This window comes from Peromyscus eremicus, chromosome 4 (genome assembly GCF_949786415.1).
Source record: "Peromyscus eremicus chromosome 4, PerEre_H2_v1, whole genome shotgun sequence".
In the NCBI taxonomy this organism is placed as follows: Eukaryota; Metazoa; Chordata; class Mammalia; order Rodentia; family Cricetidae; genus Peromyscus; species Peromyscus eremicus.
The window spans coordinates 31,109,724-31,134,139 of NC_081419.1; the positions used below are offsets into that span (position 1 = coordinate 31,109,724).

Sequence of the window (24,416 nt, forward strand, 5' to 3'; positions counted from 1 at the left end):
GCAATGCCAAGTGGGATCAGATGGAATTACCCATCTGGTCAAGCCAGCGGCAGTCCGCAGGGGTGGGGGACATCTGCAGGCCTTAGCACTGACTAACAGTCAGAGTCCATCCACAGAGATTCGGAACCAAACCCTTCCCGTACAGGCCACTCATGCAATCGTGAACACACAGTAGATTCTAAAACAAAGAAGAATTTTGTTTTGTTTTGCTTTTTGTTTCTCGGGACATGGTTTCTCTGTGCAGCCCTGGCTGTCCTGGAACTCGCCTTGAACTCAGTGATCCACCTGCCTCTGCACACACACACACACACACACACACACACACACACACACACACACACACACATATACACACTCACACACACCCCAGTGCTGGGATAAAGGCTTGCACCACCATTGCCCAGCACAAAAAAAGAAGTTTAAGATCCAGGAATAGATTTTTTTGTTTTGTTTTCTTGTTTTTCAAAACAGGGTTCCTCTGTATAGCCCTGGCTGTCCTGGTCACTCTGTATACCAGGCTGGCCTCGAACTCACAGAGATCTACCTGCCTCTGTCTCCTAATTGCTGGGATTAAAGGCGTGCACCACCACTGCCCAGCCAGGAATAGATTTTGCATGGAAGAATAAGACACAAATTAAAGTTCTTTTTTCAAGGAAAACAATATTTTGTAAATGTTTACAGTGATTTGGGCTCAAAGCTACAATTTCCATATGGTTCCTCTGGTCTATTCTTCAAAATAAGCTGTGTAAGTCTGATCTAAAGAACACTTGACCGCGTCTACTTCTCCACCTCCATTATTCCTCCTTTGGAAGTGGATGCTGATTAAATCCTCCACAATCTCTTCATCCATCCAAATGACTTCTAATCCAGTCAGAAGCACTGTCTTCTTAGATACGGCTGAAAACACCTGCGGGAGAAAATCAGCTTCTGAAGAGCTCAGTTTCTATGGGAGCTGAAGGACATTTCTAAGCAAGAGAATGTCAGAGGGAGACTTGAGTTTGAGAAAGATGACTGTGGCGTTATGAAGATAAGTGTAGTGGGGGGCCAGCTCAAAGGACAGAAAGACAGTCTATGGGTAGTCAGAGGTGTGACTGCCAATACCAGGGACCAGATGAATGCTGGAGGATTTCAAAACTATAGACTAAAATATGGGTTGTCAGCAGGCATGACGGCATGTGCCTGTCATCCCAGAACTCTGGAAACTGAGGCAGGAGGATAGTGACTTTGAGGTTAAGTGTGTGTGCATGAATATGTGCTGTAGCTTTCAAAGTGGGTAGTATTGCCATTCAGTATTTGAGAAGGAATAGGAAACAAGAGCAGGTTTGGAATAAGAGAGAGTTGAAGGACATTAAGCAGAACTATGTCTGAAGCCCAGTGATTAACAGACACATGGGGAAAATATCTCTACATAAGACCCTATTTACAAAAAGAAGCATTAGTTTCATCATTATCTGAGTGATTTCAGAGGGTTTGGGGGAGGTGGGGGAGTCGTCATTGTCTGCACACTGGGATAGGCTCTAGTGCCCTGTACATGTCAGGAAGGTGCTCTACTGCTGAGCTATAGTCCAAGCCCATCCCTGTGCCCTGTTTTATTAACTTCTTATTTTGAGACAGGATCTTAAGGTTGCCTGAGTTACCTTTGAATTATGTAGCCTAAGTAGGCATTGAACTTGAGATCCTCCTGCCTCAGCCTCCTGAACAGCCGGGGTTCCAGGAATGTGCTACCAGGCCTGGCACCAGTTTTTAAAATAAGGCACAGTTTGCATTCACATATTGTTTTAAAATGCAAACTCATTCTGCACAAAGCAATCAAAAATAAAATGAAGAACCTGAGTAGACTGCCCTCATTGATAAGCCGCTTATCACAGACACAGCTCACTCTATGGTCCTCTGTGGGGTGTGGTCTCAGTGAGCTAGCTATCAAGTGGAAGAGAGAGGTGACTCTACCTGGTACTTTTCCAAGCGTCTCTCTATAAATGGAGAAACTGTAACTCTATAGCACTTTGAATTCATATAAAGAGGGTAGTCTCTCTTCTTCAAAATCTTGTCAGCAACTGAAAATAAACAACAAAAAAAGTGTTTTTCTTTAATAGCATAATCATGTTTAATCATAGTTAAAACTTCCCTCCAACAGAATACTATCAAAATTAACACCGAAGTGGGCAGCTAATTTCTAAGAAATTCTACAGTCCATACTGAAGACTTTACAGTAATAATTTCTAAAAGCACAAGACTATGTAATAAGGAAGCTGAGCCTTCTTCAGTCTTGAACATCCTCATATGAAAGGGACAAATGTTGCATGAATCTACTTGTGTGAAGTACTTAGAACAGGAAAATGTGTAGAGACCAAAGACTGGGGGATACCAAGGACTAAAAGGGAAAGTCAAAGGGAATTACTGTTTAATGGGTGGAGTTTCTACTTAAGAAGGTAAAATGCTCTCAAGATGGATAATGGTGAGGGCTGCACAATACTGCAAGTGCATTTACTTAATGCCAGTAAACCACACACTTCTTCAACTAATTTTGTGTGCACCTGTGTATGAATGTATGCATGCATGTCACCATGCGCATGTGACCATCAGAGAAGAACAAGTGGAAACTGGATCTCTCCTTCTACCCTGTGGGTTCCAGACATTGATCACAGGTCATCAGGCTGGGCAGCAGATACCCACCAGCTGAGCCATCTTGAGGGCCCCGAAATAGTACGATTAAAGTGTTTCAAATGGTAAGTAGAGGCAGGAGCAGAGGACAGAGGAGAGAGGAAAGATCCTCAGTTGATTAGGCCTGCCTCAGCTCCGCCTGTACTGGTTATGACCTACGTGGCTTTGGCTGTCTTCCTTGGCTTGCTTCTGAATCCTTTACTGAGGAAGGCAGGTAGTTCCAGCACCTACCTGGTTATGGGTAAGACCATAAGACACTGCTAATGAAATGACCAGAATGTCTACCTTCAGAAAACTTTATACTCTCCCAGAATTACCTAAAGGTGTAGCTTTTGGCTGGACACCACTTCTAGGAAGGACTCCCCAGAGGAGAAAATAGCACAGATTTCCAAGCTAACCAAGTATCAAACTGCATTGTTATTTATAATTGAGTTTCTCCCGGATACACACAAGGGATGGAGCGACTTGTATCTATCAGATAAATTAAACTTACAGATTTGGAAAATTTAAATCTGGATCCTTGACTATGAAAACTCCACCAAGTTACTCTTTACTTCAAAGGCAATATATTAAGGCTGAACTGAGACTACAGGGCTTTCTCACTAGAACACTCCACCAGGAGGTCATAAGCACTACTCAAAGACCCAGGTCAAAAAAAGGAATAGTGGTGGTTTGCATGTGTCCCAAGAAAGGTCTGGAAATGTCCCCTACTCGCCAGAACTACTTCTTCACCAAAGAAAAGGGAATTTTGAGAAGATAGTCAATACTTCACTGTCACCATTACAATTTCTTTTTAAAAACACATATTACTTTCATGCAAAAAGTAATCTAATCAGTCCGGATCTTACTGGCATAGCAGGATTTCTATTACTCATAAACTCAGGAAAAGCCCTAGAACCATATTAATGAGCATATCAGAGGTGTACTCCTAGAATCAGCCAAAATTGCTCTATTGCACACCCAGCATGTGATTTTGGGGATATTACCTATCTTCCCCAGACCTCTGCCTCCTATCAGGGACATGAATGCATCACCTATGTCAGCGTCATGATGAGAAGAAATCGTGATGATTAAAAAAAAAGATAATACACACCTGAATCCACTGTCCTGCCTGACACATGATCTCACCCACTGCAATTCATGTAGTTGTTCTTTGTAATTGGAACATGCTCAGTAGCAGTCAGGAAATTGTGTCCTGGATTCTGCTATTTTTATAAAGGTAAGAAAACCTCAACTGGACCAACAAGATGGCTCAACAGGTAAAGGTCCTTAATGGCAAAACCAACAACCTGAAGTCAACCCCCAGGATCCTCATAGTGGAAGAAAAAAACCAACTGAATGATGCAAGCTGTCTTCTGACGTCCACACTAGTGCCATGGCACACACAGATACACACGCTTGTTGAAGAAATAATTCTAAGATGAATTTTTCAAAAAGAGTGTTCAAAGAAAGGAAACTCACCCAGTTATCATGCTAATACATTTCAAATACACAAAGGGGCAGAAACGGTGTGCAATGATGACGTGTTTGCGTACCTCCCGCTTCCACGAATGTGACAACGGCGCTTCCTGACTTCCTGTCATAGTCCACGCTTTCCACCTCTCCACCTCCGTTCCTGGACTTGCAAAAGCTCAGCTCCAGCTTGTCTCTTGTCTGATCTTCAGGCAGTTCATCGGGAATTCCTGTAACACTGATTTTCATCTTGGAAACGTCCACGTGAATCTGGGAGAAAGCATTCCATAGTCCCAAGTAAGAAAAATGCCTGTCTCCAACAGGATGGCTAACGCTTTAACAACCGTCTCACCTGGAATCTGACTCCTGTGTATAGTGGGACTGGCTGGGCAGTGACCTCCACAGAGGTTTTCTCCATCTGCACAAGATGCTTCCCCATCGCTATCACATTCTGTGCAACTGAAACACAATTTTAGAAGTAGACATTCAGGGTAACCTGAGAAAACTTTATACTCTCTATTCAAGGACAAGTTATTGTCTTTTCTCATTGTCTTCAGTTTCGTTTTCATTATATTTATTTACATGGGGTGTTCTTGTGAGGGGCATTTGTGTGAAGGTCAGAGAACAACTTGTGGGAGCTGGTTTTCTTCCAGGGATGGGACTCAGATCAGCAGGCGCAGCATCAAGGGCCTTTACCTGCTGAGCCATCTTACCAGCCCCATGTCCTGCAGTTTCAAAGGATCAAATTTTACCATTTTTTTTTCTTGGGATTTCCAAGTTACAATTCTCTTACCACCAAAATAGGAAAACTCAATGTCACAATGCATAAGAAAAAATGGCAATAAAGAGATTTTCAGTTTCTAAATTCATCTTAAGGGATGACGCTATCCTCCTCTCTTACAACATAAGCCTAATAAGTCTGCAGCTTCCTCATCCTTTGGAATAGACACACAGTGCACTACCAGGGAATCCCCTTTGTACAGTAAAGCTCAGTCAGATTTCTCCCTGCTCAGTAAGCTAGGAACACTTTTGTGGGCCACTATCATTTTTATCATCATTTTATCTCACTTTATCCTTTGTTGTGTTCATGTGTTACAAGAGCCAGAGAAAGTGCTCTTTTTCGTCTCTGCCTTTCCAAAGAAAAATTTATTTCTTTGTTTTTTTCTATAAACACTCTTTAAAATACTGAGAGTGCCACTGTGTCTATCAGAGAGCAGTCTCATTGCTCCACACAGGTGGGAGAGGCTCTGTAACGTAACTACACCAAACCAGTAGAAGTTCTAAGAACAATGCCACCCTTGTTTTAAAGGGATGTGGGTAGGAGTTTCTTTTTTGTTTGTTTATTTGTTTTGTTTTTCTGTTTGTTTGTTTGTTTGTTTTGTTTTATTTTTCAAAACAAGGTTTCTCTGTGTAGCCCTGGCTGTCCTGGAACTCACTCTGTAAACCAGGCTGGCCTTGAACTCACAGAGATCCATCTGCCGCTACCTCCCAGGAGTTTCTTCTTAACTGTGTGCTATGACTTTATAACACTCCAGCTGTTGCTATGTGGAGCTACTTATTCTAATTTTTCGTGAAGATAAGAGATGCTTGCTTCCTCCCTTATAAACCTCGAGTCTGTTTATGACAACCAAGGAGCACACCACAGGCTGAGGAAGAACTGAGGCTGGAAGGCAGGGCGTTGTTGGGTGGGAATTCAGGCTCACTTTACCACACTATGACTCGAGAATTTAGATGCTTTTTGTTATGTTTTGTTTTGCTAATGGCAACAGATGACGGTAACAGAGAACGTCAATGAAGTAATACTCAGATGATCCTCTCATTATCTCCAAACCCCTAACATCTGGTGATCTGACTCAACAGAGAGGGACCACTTGTATCCCAACTTTAGCTACTATGACTGTCAAAGCAACCCCTGTTTACTTCTGTTCCCCTGGAGCTGCGCCCTAGCATGGGGACCTCAGAACCACATCAAGGGAGCAAGCAACATCAGGGCTGCTTCTGAAGCGACTCCTAATCCCAGCAAGTCCAGGTGACCGCCATGCAGTGACTGCCATGTAGAAACCTGCTCCCATATCTGCCAGTAACATGCCAGTGACTGCCCATTGCCAACAAAGCTGCCCCTCAACTGTGGGCATGATTCCAGAGAGAACAAAATTACCCTGTGGGTGGAGGCCCCATCTCTGCTTGCCTTGACCTTCTGATGCTTCCTTTTAACATTTCTTTTCAAGCCAGTGTGATGGGCCAGATGCCAGAAGACACAGGTTAAAGTCATAGATTCTAAGAATCTAAGCCTGAATGTCCCTGAAGACCACATTGGCCCATCCCATAGCTTTGCGGTACCAGAGTGTACCAGCTTTGGTACTAGCCCAAGAGCTATCGGCCTGCCCTCAGGAATGTTGGTCCAGGAGGACTTGCACAGGCACTCAGAGTATCCTCTCAGCTCTGGAGTTCAGCAAAGGAAGCTCTTCTCTAGACATCTGTTTCCTTATCTAGAAAACCCCTCACACGCAGCAACCATGACAGCTGACGTGGTATGTTGATCGTGTGCGTTCAATGCACATTTGTCATTTAATACACAAATGGCTGTTGAAGTTGGGATTATCACAAAGCCTGTCATCAAAATATGAGGCTTACAAAGAACTCAGACCATGCCTCTAAGAGGAGACAAAGCTGGCACTCAGATCCTCCTCACCAAGGGAGCCAAGCCCCTAAGGGGCCCATTCATTTTTGGACTTGGCCAACATCAGGTCCCATCCCAAACCTTTCTACTCCTTGGCTCAGTCTAATCACTGGGTGACTAATTTGCTAAATCACTTAACCATCCTCAGAATCTGTTTTCTTACCAGTCAAATACACACAATAATTATTTTTGCTATCCTGTATTTATAGAATTGTAAAGTATGAAACTAGATGCCCCCAAGAACACCTGGAGAAGTAGAGTCTGCTACTGTTTTACTTCTAAAATTTTATTGATTCATTTATTTTTTCATTTGAGATAGGGTCTCACTATGTAGCCCCGGCTGGCCTGAAACTTGGTAGGCCAGGCTAGCCTCAAACTCACAGAGATGTGTCTGCTCCTGACTCCTGGGAGCTATGATTAAAGCTGTGTACCTCCATGCCTAGCAAGTTCTACTTCTTTATAATATTATTATAATGTTCTAATATGCTTATTATCATTTAAGGGACATATGTACTAGAAAGAGGCTGACATTGGAGATCCCAACTCCTATATTTTATTTCCAGAGTCATTACTTTTTAAATGTGTGATAAGCATGGACCCTTTAATATCATTGCACACATAACACTGTCAGTACTCCACATCATTATATATATAATAGTATATATTATAGGTATTACATCATTATATATTATAGGTAATATATCCAACACATCTAATATACTTAATGCCTGGTTTTCTTCTCTGTAAATTGGGACTGTCAATCACATCTGCCTCAGAACGCCACTATGAAGACAAGAAGAAACAGCAAACACGGATTGTAAAGTGACAGCCAGAGATCTATGGAAGATCTTTGAAGGTCCAGATGCTTCTAAAGGTAACACGGTCATGTTTTTAAGATCAGCCATACCTTCTTCCTTCTCAAAGGTGATAAGCGCTTGTCCGTTCTGGAGCTCATAAAGAATGTGTGAGCTCACTTGAAATGAACACGAGCTATTTGAGAAGTGGCCACCATCCTCAGGATTCTCCACTGAGACGAATTTAAGCTTTCCTTCTGGTATATTCTCTTTAATCTAATTTAAACAGATGTGTTTGATTAAAATCAAGACAAGAAATAACTTAAGTCCTTCCAATAATGGTATGATCTAGTTGTCCAATAATTCGTTCTCCACTGACTGTAGAGCTTTATGGTATATTGACTATAGTCTTACTTAACATCTATAGTAATTGTTTCTTCCCATGCAGCTTCTCAGTAAGGAAATCAAATGCTGATCCTTTAATATCATTTTATAGATGAAATCATAAGTATATAATCCTCTCACTCCTCCTAACCAGTGTTTAAACTGATTGATATTGTATAGTGTCCAATTATCCCAACCCGTTTATGTAAATAAGTGCCTTGTTGTGGAATAATCTTTTTGTATACTGTGAAGATGTGTCTTTGCCAAACCAAGGTGCCTTCTGATTGGTTTAATAAAGAGCTGAATGGCCAGTAGCTGGGCAGAAAGAGGTTAGGACTTCCGGGCAGAGACAGAAGAGGAGGAGATGAATCTAGGTGTGGGAGAGACACTAGAGGACACAGAGAGGAAACAGGAGGTACGAGATGGAAGAGAGGTAAAAAGCCACAAGACAAAATGTAGATTAATATAAATGGGTTAATTTAAATTATAAGAGCTAGTGGGACAAGCTTAAGCTATAGACCGATCTTTCATAGTTAATAATAAATCTCTGTGTCATTTTTTGTGAGCTGGTGGCCCAAAGAAAAAATCTGTCTCCAGTGCCTTTTAAAGTAACTGTGCCAGTATTGCACAATCTCAGAGGGAAATTACCAGAAATTATGTTTAGTTTCATGGCAAAGATGCATAAGTGAAGTAAGTTTCAAGCTGTGTATACTGTGAGACTTCTTTATTTATCCACAGTTTCATAAGAGAATGCAATGAATTTTAGTAATTTTCACCCCTATTTCCCGCTCTCATTTCATCTCCCTCTACTGAAGAAATTTGTTCTTTAACACAAGTCTCCTTCCTTTCACGTCTTGTCTGTGACACACTGAGTCTGATTATCAGTTTCCTGCCTGATCATGTGTGGGAAGTTACTTAATGGTGCAAGGCAACTTCTCAGTGGTTACACAGGGGGGGAAATGGCGTCCCCTCCCCCAGCAGCTATTAATGGTCAATATATTCTCAGGGAGGGGTGGAGCCTCATGGGCCCTTTCCCCATAGGTGGTGAAGTGTTGACTGGCCCAATCTTGTGCAGACAGCCACATCTCCATCACATCTTCATGATGGCCATGTCATGCCCAGAGACATCTGTTGACTGCTCATGTCCCATCCTCGGCTCTTACATTGTTTCCACCCTCTGTTCAGCAATGTTCCTTGAGCCTGAAGCAGGTAATATAGATGTTTCATTTAGGACCAAGAACTCCCTACTATAAGTGATTTTTTTTTTTTATGGCAAACCCAGATAATTTCTTTTTTTTTTTTAAGACTCCTGAGCTATATGATATGAAAACTGCCAAAGTTAAAGTCCAACTTCCCCCAAATCTCCCAAGAACTTTATTGGGTTTTTTGTTTGTTTGTTGTTTTGGTTTGGTTTTAGGCAGGATCTATGTAGCCCAGGCTGTCCTTAAACTCAGGATTCTCCTATCTCAGCCTCCCCAGTGCTGAATTGCTGATGTGGGCATGTCACCACATCTGATCTACCCATCAACTTTTTAATCATTTTCACAATTTAAATTTATACAGCAATAAAGTAAACACTATCGACAAGAATTGTAACCCACTAAAAAAAAAAGTGGGTGGTTGTACTCACCTGTTTAAAATCAACGATTTCAACGAATGTGTGATTATGAATAAATGTACCATGGGTTATATGTGCACATATCCATCTCCCATGGTTATTTCACACACTAAAACAAAATGTGTTATCAGAAAGAGACTGCAAGTGTTCAATGAGTCTTCGAATGGGTTCTTAACACTTACTGTACCTCTACAAGAAATCTCAGTAGGGTTCTAGCTACTGTAGGCTAACGTCAAAGGAATCCTCCAAGCCTGAGGAGAGAGGCAGAGTGTTTTCCAATCGTGTGGAAACAACAGTATTCAACCCTTCTGAAGCTGAGCATTTTCCAGAGGTAGAGAAAGCCAAAACTGTACCCCACTTTGGGTCTTCTGTAGAGTGGGTCCACTAGGCTGGTGGGTTTCCCAGGGCCCTTTGATGTGGCCAGAGCTGGACAAATAACCAAATCCTAACTGTCTTGTGCCAAGTCACCCATCTCGTAACCACAGGACATTCTATCTCCTGGAAATAAAAACCAAGTGATAGTTTCAGTGCTATTAACAGCCTGGTTTGTCCAGAAGAAACAAGGGGTAAGAGCTTATTAGTCAAATACAGGAAAATCTAGGAGAGACTTTAAATCAATACATGCCCAACTTGTTTGTTCTGAGACAAGGTCTCACTGTACAGCCCTGGCTGACCTGGAACTTGCTCTGTAGACCAGGCAGGGATCCTCCTGCCTCAGCCTCCCAAGTGCTAGGATTAAAGGTGTGTGTCACTGTGTCCAGTTATGCCAAATTCTTTAAACTGAAATTCATTTAAATTACTCCAGCACATTAGATGAAGACCAAATGTTTGATCCGAAAGTGATCTGCAATAAGCAAGTCTGGTTTTTAACTTTTGTTAATTGTGTGGTTTTGTAAGTTTTATCGTGCTGGCCATAGGTGATAGGAAAAAATAGGCATCACAAGTATAGTGCATGAAGACATCATATGAATCTAATACCCAAACAATAGGTAGAACTACTAAAGTCCTCCTGGTTTTCCAAGGGAAATCAGCCTCCAGAGTAAACCCCTATATAACTCAAAACATGCTTTATTTAAATGGGAGCATACAGAATGCCTCCCTTTGCCCTTTATGTATTGATGCCATGTTTGTTACAGTCGTGCATGTTGTATATAATTGTTTTTGTTTTGGTGTAGAATTTAATTGTATGGGTATACAGTAATTTATTACTTCATTCTACTAAGGAAGAACACTTGGGTTTTTCTCCATTTGGGGCTATTACAAACAGTAACCCAAGCTGGGCATGGTGGTGCACTCCTTTAAGGCCAGTGCATAGGAGGCAGAGGCAGGTAGATCTCTATGAGCCTGAGGCCAGCATGGTCTACATAATGAGTTCAAGACCAGTCAGGGCTGATCTCAAAAACGAAAACAAACACTGGTATTATGAGTGGTTATAATGCTTTAGAGTTAATCGTGTATAACTGAATCATTTTTTTCTGAATAGTACATGTCCATTAAAATATATATAAAATAATCACAGTACTTTGAATTCTCTGGCATCCGAGTGTAACTCTGCTTCAAGTTTTTTGATCTCCTGGTCAAGCTGGAAGTTTTCCCTCATAATTTCATGAATTAATCCCTAAAAAAAAAAAAAACAAATAATGGAAAAAGTTAAACACCTTTGAGATAAATTTTCTAAGTTAATTAAAGATGTAAATCCCCCCACCCGAAGCCTTAGGACAGACTCAGAATATGCCCACCTTAATAGTGCATACGTTTAACATCTTACCCCATCACCCAATAGTTCTTCCTTTTTTAATGACTTATTTCTTTATTTCATGTGCATTGGTGTTTTCCCTGCATGTACATCTGTAATAGTGTCTCATACCCCCTGGAGTTACAGACAGCGGTAAACCACCATGTGGGTGCTGAGAACTGAACCCAGGTCCTCTGAAAAATCAGGCAGTGGTCTTAACTGCTGAGCCATCTCTCCAACCCCCAGTGGTTCTTCTAATCCTACCAAGATTCTTTAGCTCTATTACGTGAACAAGGAAACTGTTATCGTCCACATTAGACACAGAAATTTTTATAATTAAGGCAAGGAGTGAGACTCAGACTTCCTGGACTTAGTGAAATTCTCTTTTCTAAGCTATCTGCAACTATAATATGACTTTTCATTGCACTGTAATTGTGGACACATTACACTGAGGCAGGGTTCTTTGTTTTGTGTTGTTTTTTATTTGTCTGTTTGTTTTACTTTGGGTGGGGTTTTGGTGGGTTTTGTTTATTTATCAGCAATGATCCCAAGAGTAACCAGCTGCTTTGACAACACAAACACGCCTGGCCAACAGCTCTGAGCACCTGGGCCTCTGTTCCCACTTGGGTCTCATTAGATAATTGCTCTCATTTCACTTCCTGGTATAAACCCAAAAAAAGAAGGAGGTGAGAAAACACTTAATTTTGTAAGAAAATAAATAGAAACACAACTCTCAGTGCAAACCTTTTACAATACAACAAACGTAAGGATCTTTTGAAAAGCCCAATAGCCTCACATGGTAATGTTTGGCACAGACAAAAAGCACACCTCACTTAAAAATGAACAGACACAAATCATTCTTTTTTTTTGAGATAGAGTTTCTCTTTCTCTGTGTGGTTTTGGTACCTGTCCTGGATCTCGCTCTGTAGAACAGGCTGGTCTCGAATTCACGGAGATCCACCTGACTCTGCCTCCTGAGGGCTGGGATTAAAGGCTGCGCCACTGCCACCCAGCGACACAAATCATTCTTAACAGCATCCACTAATTTTCCTTCTTACCTCACTTTGTTCAACTAGCATAACTTCTTTCTGTGGTGAGTGCTCTTTACAAGCTTGCTTTTTGTTGTTCATATCAGCATCCATGATTCTCTGATAAAAGGAAGGGAGATGTGCTTTTACAATCATACACAACACAAACTCAAGAAAAAAAATAACAGCTTTTACCCTTTCATGCAAGAAACATGTCTTCTTTGCTTTGTGGGGTTTTTCCCTATCATCAAAGTCTTGTCATGTGACTTACAGCCAAACATCATCTGTAATTTGAAGGACTTCACATCTCTAATTGTAGAGAAGGGGGCTCAATGCCAACATGACCACTCCACAGTATGGTTAAGGTCTTTATTGTAGACAAGAAAAAACATCTAGAGGCATCTGGAAGGATCCAAAGCAGAGACAGAAAGACGCAGACTGAACATGGTCAGCAGACTGGACATGGCCAGGGTTATCTGCGAGAGAGGGGAGACTAGCAGGGGTAGAGAATAGAGGAAGCACAGTGAGTGAGCATAGCAAGAGCAGGAGCTCATCACAAAGAAAGCAGTGAGCAGAGTCAGGGCTATAGGGAGGGGGAGCAGCTCCAGGGAGGAAAGCCAGGAGACTTGTGTGGGGACTTTGAAATGCACAAGTACTTGTGAGAGGGGGTTGAGGGAGCCTGAAGGTTACATGGACCTTGATAGGCTGACAGGTGCCACAGGGGTGTGCTAATTAGAGAGCCATATGTCCCTTTTGCCAGCAGTAAGGGAAATGACTCTCTTTGGCAGACAGAACCTGCTTCCCCAGTTCCTGAAGAACAGTGGCTTTTATCTAGTAGCCAGAAATCCTCCTACAGTCCAGGTTGTCCACATTTCTGGATATTGGGACTGTATTTTGGAGTTTGAGGAACTGGAGTCTCCTTTGAAATTGACACTAGCATATTTTTTATTTGTTTGTTTATTAAGAAATTTTTCATTCATTTTACACACCAATCAAAGATCCCCCTCTTCCCTCCTCCCAACCCCCAGACTCTCCCCCAACCCACTTTCCACTCTCTCCCCCCACAAGAAGGCAAGACCTCCCATGGGGAGGCACATCCAGTAGAGGCAAATCCAAGCCCTTCCCCCCGCCTCAAGGCTGCACGAGGTGTCCTATCATAGGTAGTGGACTCCAAAAAGCCCCGCTCATGCACCAGGGATGGATTCTGATCCTACTGCCAAGGGGCCCCCCAAGCAAATCAAGCTACACAATTATCTTGGCATGCAGAGGGCCTAGTCCAGTCCCATGCAGGCTCCACAGCCATTGATCCAACTTTCATGAGTTCCCCCTAGTTTGGTTTGGTGGTCTTTACAGGTTTCCCTATCATGATCCTGATGCGCTCATAGAATCCCTCCTCTCCTCTCAGGAATCCACAAGGATGATGCCACCTTTGGTCTGCTGGCAGTGGTCCAGAGGGTGCCTGGACTGGTCTACTTTGGTGACCAGTCTAGCGAATAATCTAGCTATCATCATAGAGCCTTTGTCCAGTGACTGATGGAGGCAGATGCAAAGATCCATGGCCAGGCACCAGGCTGAGCTCCGGGAATCCAATTGATGAGAGAGAGGAGAGATACTGCAGGTGAGGGACGTCAAGATCATGATGGGAGGATGTGCAGAGATGACCGGCCACACTAGTGGAAGCCCATAAACTGTGGACTGGTGGCTGTGGAGCCCCCATGGGACTGGCCTAGGCCCTCTGGATATGGAAGACAGTTGTTTGGCTCGAACTGTTTGGGGAGCACCCAGGCAGGAGGACCGGGATCTGTCCCTGGTCTATGGGCAGGCTTCTGGGAATCCAGTGCCTGTGGTGTGATGCCTTGCACAGCCTTGGTGCAGTGGGAAGGGGCTTGGACCTGCCTAGGCTCAATGTGCTGGGCTCTGCTGACTCCTCATGGAAGACTTTGATTTGGGGAGTGTGGGGATGGGGGGGCTTGGGAGAGAGGGCTGGGGGAGGGAGAAGGGAGGAGGGGGGATCTGTGGGTGGTATGTGAAGTGAGTAGAAAAATTCTTAATAAAGAAAAATGGAGGAAAAAAAAGAATCCCTCCTCTCTGTCCAACTAGACTCCTGGAGCTCTGCCTGGTGTTGGACTGTGGATCTCTGCATCTGCCTCCATCTGTCATTAGAGAAAAGCTCTGTGATGACAGGGTATTCACAGATCTGATCACTGGGGTAAGCCAGTTCAGTTCAGACACCCTCTCCACTATTTCTAGTAGTCCAAGCTGGGGTCATCCTTGGGGATTCCTGGCAACTTCCCTAGCACTGGGTTTCTCTCTACCCCATGATATCTCCCTCTATCATGTTATCTCTTTTATTGCTCTCCCACTCCATCCCTGTCCCAGCTCGACCATCCCATTCCCTTATGTTCTCATCCCCTATTCCCTACCCTCCATTGCCAATCCCTCACCCCCAGTTCACTCATGGAGATCTCATCTATTTCCCCTTCCCAGGGTGATCCATGTGTCTTTGGGTCTTCCTTGTTAGCTAGCTTCTCTGGAGTTGTGGGTTGTTGTCTGGTTATCCTTTGCTTTACTTCTAGTATCCACTTATGAGTGGGTACATACCATGTTTGTCCTTCTGAGTCTGGGTTACCTCACTCAGAATGATATTTTCTAGTTCCATCCACTTGCCTGCAAATTTCATGATGTCATTGTTTTTCTCTGCTGAGTAGTACTCCATTGTGTATATATACCACATTTTCTTAATCCATTCTTCAGTTGAGGGGCATCTAGGTTGTTTCCAGGTTCTGGCTATTACTAATAATGCTGCTATGAACATAGTTGAGCATGTGCCCTTGTGGTATGATTGAGCATTCCTTGGGTATATGCCCAAGAGTGGTATAGCTGGATCTTGAGGAAGATTGATTCCCAGTTTTCTGAGAAACTGCCATACTGATTTCCAAAGTGACTGTACAAGTTTACACTAGCATATGTTTTAAAGGTTATAAAAAATCCTTTGCTTTCAACTCAAGGGTGCACAGAAAACAGTGGGTATTAACAATCCTTAAGTTCACATCCCAATTACAATAATATGTTTCTTTTTTAAAAACCATTTTGATCTTCCAAACTTCTTGGTTAAATCTTAAATTCACCTTATTCTGCTTTCAAATGTAAACAAAGCCAAGTCTCCTGATATACACTTTCTCTGTAGGAAGCTTCACCTGGCCTTCTCACCCAGTCTCCCTCTGGGTCAGTAAACCTGGATGGGAAAAAGTCCATGCCTTTTACTAATGCTCTAGCAGAAACTTGGCATTCTCCTCAATTAGAAAAACAGATAACTACCACAACACTCATAGCACCTGAGACAGAGTCATCAGTTTTAGTAGATGTTTTAGTAGACCAAGTCATTGTAGATATGCTGAAATGTTGTTTTTCGCCCAATTTCTATAGGAGCTATTAAACTCACTGCTATATTTCATGCTACATTACTGTATAGTGATACATATTAATATATCAATGTTTTGAGGCTGGAAAGATGGCTTAGAGGATAGACACTTGTGACCAAGCCTGGCAACCTGAGCTCCATCTCTGGAACCCACAAGGTGGAAGAAAAGAACTGACTTACACATGGTGTCCTTTGACCTGACCTCTGCATCTATTGCATAGCTTTGTTTACACACACACACACACACACACGATGGGGGAGGGGGAGAAGGGAGGGGAGGAGGGGAGAGGAGTCAATCTGTGAGCCCCACCTGCCCAAGGACCAGGTAACTTCCCGGAATGCTGGGAGTTGTAGTTCCTGGAAAATAACAAAGCCAAATGGGAAATACAGCCAAAAGGAAAACATGGTGGCCTTTTGGGTTTGTCCTTAAAAAGCTCCTGCAACACATGTCTTGTGGCTGGAAACCCAGAGGTAGACCTGACCAGAGTCCTTTTTCTGGTCAGTACTTAATTAAGCTTGCTTCTAATTTGGCTCAAAATTGTAGAACTAGTTTTTCCCTCTCAAATCTCAGGATTAACAACACACACATACACAAACACACACACACACACACACACACACACACACACCATAAAATAAATAAAAGCATGTAATAAAAATGAATTAAAAATTTGCTTAAGTATTAATCCTGGCATACATATTTCAGTATAATTGGTTTTCTTTGTGAGTCTAAATATCTATAAGTTTATTCACTCACAAAACAACATTTAAAGGAAACTCCATAAGGTTCACCCATCTAGCAAAAGGAGTCAAACGCTCCCAAAAATGGTGAAGAAGCAATTAGTTAAAAAGGAAGATTCCCGGATCAAAAGAGCTTTTGATGTACATTAGTAACCTGCATGTGATACACTTTTCAAAGATTTTGAGAGATTAAAGTCTCAGCATTCTTGTAAGAGAAACAAACAAAAACATCTATTTTCAACTAAAATAAAAGACTGGGGGAAAGATTAGTCATGCCTTAGTTTACCCAAAAGGATGTCAGACCAACAGGGTCATGGCATATCCAGAGGATTCTAACTCTGTTCTCCAATAAAAAGAACGAAAAAGCAATGGCTGACTCTAAGTGTGGGTCAGGAAATACACAAGATGAGCCTGGAATATCTTGAGGTGACCGACAATTTAAAAGCATCTTTAAAAATATGACAAGGGGAAAAAAAAGCCCCAAGTGAAGAGCTCCGGGTTCCCAGAGACCCATACAGGAAAATGATGAAGCAAGTATAATACATGGGGGATACAAACAGGGTTTTCCCCAAAACTGTGCTGCAGAAAAAGAAAAAAAGGAGGGTAGGAATTAACAAGTCATTCCATAAAGCCAGCATCACCCTGATACCAAAACTGGATAGGGGAAACACAGAAAATAAAAGAAAGAAATCTATAGATCGATGACCAATATCTCTAGTGAACATATATGCAAAAATTCTCAAAAAAGTACTTGCAAACCAAATTCAAGAGCACATTAACATCACATATCATGACAACTTAGTTTCATTAGTTCAACATACATAAACCAATGAACTTGATATGTCATATAAGTATGTACAGCCAGAAATCACATTACCATCTAATTCAACGTCATCATAAAGGCCTAAAGAATCTGGTAACAGAAGGAACATGCCTCAGCATATATTGATTATGTGCAATAAACCTACAGCCAATGTTATATTAAATGGAGAAGAACTGAAGGTGTTTCCTCAAAAATCTGGAACAAAACAAGGATACCCACTCTCTCCATTCCTATTTAGTACAGTGCTGGAACGTGCTAAAGACAAAGGGATGCAGATATGAAAGGCAGAAGGCAGAGTATCCTTAGCTGCACATAACATGATTTCTTATTAAACACAACCAGAAGACTCCACCGGAAAGCTCCTCCATCTGACTTTAGCAAAATCTCAGGATACAAACATCAGTAGCTTGCCAGGAGTGTGTACCTTTAATCCCAGCACTCCAGAAGGAGAGGCAAGGAGGATCTCCAGGAGCTGGACGCCAGCCTACTCTATATAGAGGGTTCTAGATTAGCCAGGGCTACACAGCAAGACCCTATCTTAAAACACACATTTTTAAAAATTCAGCTTTTCTGTATACCAATGACAAATTTGCTAAGGGGAGAGGGGAGGGGGAGACAGCAGTTAAAAAATAAATTCAAAATACCTAGGAATAAATCCAATTAAGTACAACAAAAACTTTGAGATACTGAATAAAAAGATGAGTGAGATATTTGAATATGGAAAGACATCTCATGCTCATAGATTGGCAGAGCTAATATTGTAGAAATGATTATGTTATCCCCAGATTCAATGCAAATTTTCACCAGAATTCCACTGACATTCTTCACAGACCAAAACCAAAACAAAATTCCTAGCATTTATAAAAGCGTTAAAGGCCTCAAATAGCCAATGCAATGAAGGAAAATGCAGGAGGCATCACGAGGCATGTGTGTGGTGTACAGACATACATACAGGCAAAACATCTATACACAGGAGATGATTTTTAAAAAATAGACAAGGGACCATGAGAGAAGGAAGTGGTCTAAAGGGAGGGCAGATGAGGCCACAGGAAGAGGGCATGGAATGCGTTTATATATAAAGAGAACATGTATACGTGTATGTGTTATGAAAACAGAAGGGGGGTGTATTTGAGGAAGGGAGGAATCGGCAAGAGGGGACCATGAGGACAGCCAAGGCAGTGAGAGAGCAAATAAAAATAAAGTACAGTAGCACATGTACGGAAATGTCATCGTGAAACCCACTTCTTTGCATGTGAAGCAAAAACACATTCAAAATAAATTTTAAAGAAGAGTAGTTTCACGGTGGAGAAACCTGGCAGAAGTGACCAAAATGATAATCAAAATAAATGATAGGCTAAATCAAAATCCTGTAGCTCCTGATAGGACAGGCCGAAAACCCGGCGTGACGAAAACTACACAATCTGAATCTAAGCGAGAGGACACAACAGACGAACTCAATGTCGTCGTCGTCTCCTCCTCCTCCTCCTCCTCCTCCTTCTTCCATCTTCCTCTTCCTCCTCTTCTTCTTTTTTAAATGAGTTTTTTTTTTCAAGAAAGATGGGGAAATTTCCAAATTGAAGGAAACTACAGAAACATAACTAAATGCAGTCTATGATTCTCATATAGAGATAAAAGTTTAAATGATTAGAAGATAGTGGATATCACAATTAATTTCTTGATTTTTCAGACTTTGCTGTGGTCAAACAGGAACTCCCCACCCACCACCGTTTTAGTAAGAACTAGCCACTCAAGCATTCCAGGGTCACAGGTCATCAGGTTGAAATTTTACTTTCAAATAATCCAGAGAAGGAAGGTCATTTTATATTACTTGCAACTTTTCTATAAATTTGAGTTTGTTTGAGATACACTGCGTAAAATTATACAGACATATACATGCATCCAAGATGTAGCAGTCTAACCAAAACTTAACACTAACTCTTTTTTTTTTTTAATTTTTATTTTGCAATACAATTCAGTTCTACATATCAGCCACAGATTCCCTTGTTCTCCCCCCTCCCGCCCCCCTCACCTTCCCCCCAGCCCGCCCCCCATTCCAATCTCCTCCAGGGCAAAGCCTTCCCCACAGACTGAGATCAACCTGGTGGACTCAGTCCAGGTAGGTCCAGTCCCCTCCTCCCATGCCGAGCCAAGGGACCCTGCATAGGCCCCAGGTTTCAAACAGCCGACTCATGCAATGAGCACAGGACCCGGTCCCACTGCCTGGATGCCTCCCAAACAGATCAGGCCAATCAACTGTCTCACCCACTCAGAGGGCCTGATCCAGTTGGTGACCCCTCAGCCATTGGTTCATATTTCATGTGTTTCCGTTTGTTTGGCTATTTGTCTCTGTGCTTTATCCGACCTTGGTCTCAACAATTCTCGCTCATATAAACCCTCCTCATTCTCGCTAATTGGACTCCCAGAGATCCACCTGGGGCCTAGTCATGGATCTCTGCATCCAGAACACTAACTCTTATTTAAGCAGATCCTTAACTCAGTTCAAGGATCTCTTGAAGAGGCCTTCAGTGCCTCAAACTCCACCAAATGAAATCCTTCAGTTCTTCAAGGGTCACAGCAAACATCCCCAAGGTTCTTGAAGCTTTTTCTGACCTCCCCAGAGGACATTAGTTCTTTATTGCTTATGGGGCACTTTAATTATACGTGTCATTTTCTATGAGAAATCAGTTAATAAATGCTATAAAGACTGGGTACACAGGCATTCCTCCTTGTATCCATCCCAGAAACCTGTCTAACCCAGAACTGTGCATGGTACATTGTGTGTTTTATAGTGGGTATTTTTTCTGCCCAGGACCATATATATATATATTATATATATAAATATATAAAATATATATATTATTATGTATTATATATATATTCTTACAAGAGAAATTAATTATAGTTGTTTTTAATACTATTGTTAAAACAATATTCTTTTTTTAAGATTTATTTATTTATTATGTATACAGTGTTCTGTCTGCATGTATTCCTGCAGGTCAGAAGAGGGCACCAGATCTCATCATAGATGGTTGTGAGTCACCATGTGCTTGCTGGGAATTGAACTCAGGTCCTCTGGAAGAACAGCCAGTGCCCTGAACTGCTGAGCCATCTCTCCAAGCCCCAAAACAATATTCTTAAAAGCTCCGGCTGTAAGTGGTCTATTGCATAACACCCCCAGAATATCTTTTATCATCTGAATATTTTTTCTCTTTCACACTGTGAGGATTGTATGGTAATTTTTCCCTTTCAAGCAATCTTATAGTAAGCAGAAAAGTGACCCTCTCAAAAAAACGTCCATGTTCTAGTATCCTAAGAATTTGTGAAAACATTACAGTACACTTCAGGGGAGACTTAAGGCTGCAAACTGAATTCAGGATGCTGATTATCTGTCTTTTAAATATGGAGAGGGGGTAAGTGCCTGCTGGGTAAGCACTGGTACTTCCAATCTTCAGCTCCCACATAGAAAACAAGGTGTAATGTTGTCCTAAAATGTGCTGCTCAGCCAATCTGGCCAATCAGTGAGCTGCAGGTCCAGTGAGGGACCCTGACTCAGAAATTAAGGTGGAGCAAGGTAAAAGATGATACCAGATTACCACCTCCCACCTCCACAGGCGCGTGCTCAGATATGTACACACATGCACACACACAAAAATTAATAAATAAATAAAATATGAACATCGTCCAGCGTTGTGCATGAATACTCCACATAACCCAGAAGGTCCTTTAGAGTTACAGAGGAGACACCACAAGAGCTAGACTGAGAGATGAGGCAGAAACATGATCAGAGGAACAGTGCTGGTACTGACTTTGAAGATGAGGAAGGAATACTGAGCCAAGTAAAGGGGGGCAGAGTCAGAAATCAGTAGCGGGGTCCATCGCAAGAGCTTCCAGAACAGAAGATACTCTCTGCCAGCACCTTTGCTTTGCCCAGTGAGACCTGCAGACTCCCACACCTAAAAAGTGTGGGGTTGGAAAGGCAGCTCTGTACTTAACCATCTTCATCTAGCAGAAGACCCAGGCTCAGTTCCCAGCACCCAAATCAGGCAGCTTTGGGTAAATTTTCAATAATTAAAAGATCCAAATTAAAAGAAACAAATTGCGTTTCGTTTGCAATTTTACAATCAGGTGACACTGTTGAATAAAATAGAGTAAGTGGTCTATTTGGGTATGGTGGCACAGGCCTGTGACAGCACAATGTAAACCGAAAGCTGTTGTGTGTGTGTGTGTGTGTGTGTGTGTGTATGTGTGTGTGTGTACATGAATATATGAATATACACACACACACACACACACACACACACACACACACATTTTCATTGCTGGCAGCAGTTAAGAGTTTACAGACAGAGAAGAAAGCTGGGGAACAAGTCAGAACTGAACAGAAAGTGGACTGGTTCAAGGTTACATTCTTCGCAAGACAGGGCCAGGGAGATAGAAACAGAGTAACAAACTGGTTGGTGACCATCTAGGTGCTTTTAGTAGGGATTAAAGCAAAGGTGATTTCATTCTCTTGCCTAGTGGAACCCGCTGCTTTCCCTCTCTCTGTGTTGGGCAGGACACATGAAAAGTTCCCTTCAGGGGCACACAAGTTAGCCTGGGCACCTCCGGGGCAGGAGTCGTCTTAGCTCAAACCGGTGGCTTCTATAATTTTGTTTAATATCCTCCCATTAACGTCTCCTTTCAAAACAAAAATCTTACATATTCTGAAAAAGTGAGGCATGACTACAGAGCTCAACGTCCACCAGGGAAAACAGTCTTCTTAAGGAATCCAGTTTCCTAAGAACACTCATTTTAAGTTTCCTTTTCCCGGGAGGGCAAAGCACCGCCAGGCCCGCGCAGCGCCCCCGGGACCCCGAGCTCCGAGCTCTGCACTGCGCGATGACGACGCCCCCCACGGGTGGAGCATCCTGGACTGCAGGGGACCAAACAGGACGAGCACTCACCTGCTCCACCACGCAGCTCGCGGAAACCGGCGCTTAGAACCGAACCCCAACTCGACCACACAAACCTGTCCTCTGCGCCTAGCAGCGCTCAGTCGCTGGCCGCTTTCGCTTTCGATTATTTTAAAAACAGGATGCTTCAGTTTCGAGTCCTGCGGACTTTGTTCCGGTCGCCATTGCTGATGTTGCTATATCTGCACGAATTCCAAGACGTGCTTTGAAAAGCATATTTCGGTGTGCATTACGCGGAACATACTGGTGAAAAACTGGATAGCAACTAAAGTCGAGACAGAGCTCTCTATCCAAATCCTAAAGCTCACCGTAATTTCCTAGAAGGCTGCAAAGTTTGACGCCAGCAGAAGACTGGCAATGAAGCTGGAAAAGCTGTTTCCTGGGTTGGTTTCTATGACCTTGTCCCTTGAAAGTTTTCTGCTAATCTTTGATTATGTTGTCAAAATTTTGTAAACAAACACTTCACTAGATGTGAACTTTCCCTTTGCCAGAAAAATATCTGGCTTCTATTAAAAACGGCAGTGTTTCCTGATCCTACACCAAGAACCAAACACTCCACAGCAGACCCGCTGGTAAGTAGAGTCATGGAAGGCAGCAAAAGGATCTCAGTGTCTTCTAGGCTGTGGCGTCCTATAGCTGTGCATAGTAACCAATAACTCGGTCTAAAATAACACATTGGCAGAATGAAAATCCTTTCCATCAAGAGCTCTGATGGGACCCTGTTTACGGTGACACCAGAGCTACATCGTGAGACCCTGTCTTTAAGAGAAAAAAAAAAAAATGAAGGATAAGGGTTTCTTTTATGTTGTCAGTCCAGTTAGAAATTACAAAAGGTCTGTGTACTGCTTAGGTCATTTTAATTTCCCGCTGAATTTTAGCTGAAGCATGAATTTGTACATGAGAACTTATAAGAGGCCATTGGTTTGGACTGAGTTTGTGCATTAGGCCAACAAATCGGGGCAAAAGGGAAGTCACTCATGCTGAAATCCCAAGTCGTGGAGAAGAAAGTTATCCTTCCAATAAGTCAGATGAGAGATTATGCAAATCCCTAAGCAAGCCAATTTTACACGGCAGAATAATTGCTGTAACCTTTACAACACAAGAACTTCAAAATAGGCTTTTGGAGGCTGGAGAGACGGCTCAGTGGTTAAGGGCATTTGTTTATTTTACAGAGAAACTGGGTTCAAGTCACAGCCCCTACATGGCTGGTCCCGCCCAACCTCTTGTCCCTCCAGTTCCAGAGGATGAACGCCCTCTTCTGGCCTCTGTGGACACACAAGTGATGCGGATACACACAGACAAAACACTCATACACATGAAATAAAAATAAACCTAAAAGTGTGTTTTTTAACAGCCTATTTGTTTTTGTGTGAGGTTTACATTCCTCAGCCACCCCCTCACTTTTGACCTATAAAACTATTATCTGCCCAATTCATCAGATTCTGATTCTAGAGTTACAATTAAAAAGTCAACTTGGTTTTTTAAATTGGAATTTTTGTCTTTTGACAACCATGGGTTATTAGTTCAATATAATTTTCTTCTTGTTTAATTTTATTTTATTTTTGGAAGGTGATATTAGGAGACCCTAACAATGACTGGAGAAGAGCTGCTGTAGTATAGACTTAGAGAGCAGCAAAGGGAGGGAGGGGTAGAGAGGAAGGCTTTTGAGATACCAGCATCCTCTGTTGTTGGGGGGGCGGGGTGCCCCTGAGGCTTCTGGATGACTCTCCCATTGTCCCTCCCATCTATCTCACAGTAGGAGTGCCGGAAGTACAGGTGTAAGTACAGGGTCACTGAATCGGGCTTTTCTATGGGGCTAGTTTCTGGAAGGGAACTGGTCATCAAGCTTGCCAGACAAACACTTTTACCCGCTTAGGGATCTCTCTGGCCTCCTAAGATCCTTTGGTTATTGTTTTGTTTTCTTTTTATTAATTTTTAGTGACATACAAAGAAATGGATTTCATTGTGACATTTTATATCTATAAATAAAGGTAAATGTCTACACGTGCATTATGCTTTGATCTTATCCTCTCTCTTTCCTCGCCTCTATCCCCATCCCCCTTTCCCCTCTTGCTGACCTCTTTCTTCTCCTGTAATAACTCCCCAACTGCTCTCATGATGCATATA

The 24,416-nt window shown here is 42.4% G+C and overlaps 1 protein-coding gene across 1 annotated transcript; it reads right to left on the reverse strand.

The window, feature by feature from the left end:
- Positions 1 to 342: 342 nt before the first annotated feature.
- On the reverse strand, positions 343 to 22,865 carry Nmi (N-myc and STAT interactor). The gene is made up of 8 exons (XM_059260457.1): positions 22,281 to 22,865; positions 12,383 to 12,472; positions 11,112 to 11,207; positions 7,701 to 7,863; positions 4,466 to 4,572; positions 4,197 to 4,383; positions 1,948 to 2,054; positions 343 to 907 (listed from the first exon to the last, which is right to left on the reverse strand). The coding sequence occupies exons 2-8, from the start codon at positions 12,464 to 12,466 to the stop codon at positions 725 to 727; spliced, it is 927 nt and encodes a 308-aa protein (XP_059116440.1). The 5' UTR covers positions 12,467 to 12,472; positions 22,281 to 22,865; the 3' UTR covers positions 343 to 724.
- Positions 22,866 to 24,416: the final 1,551 nt, after the last annotated feature.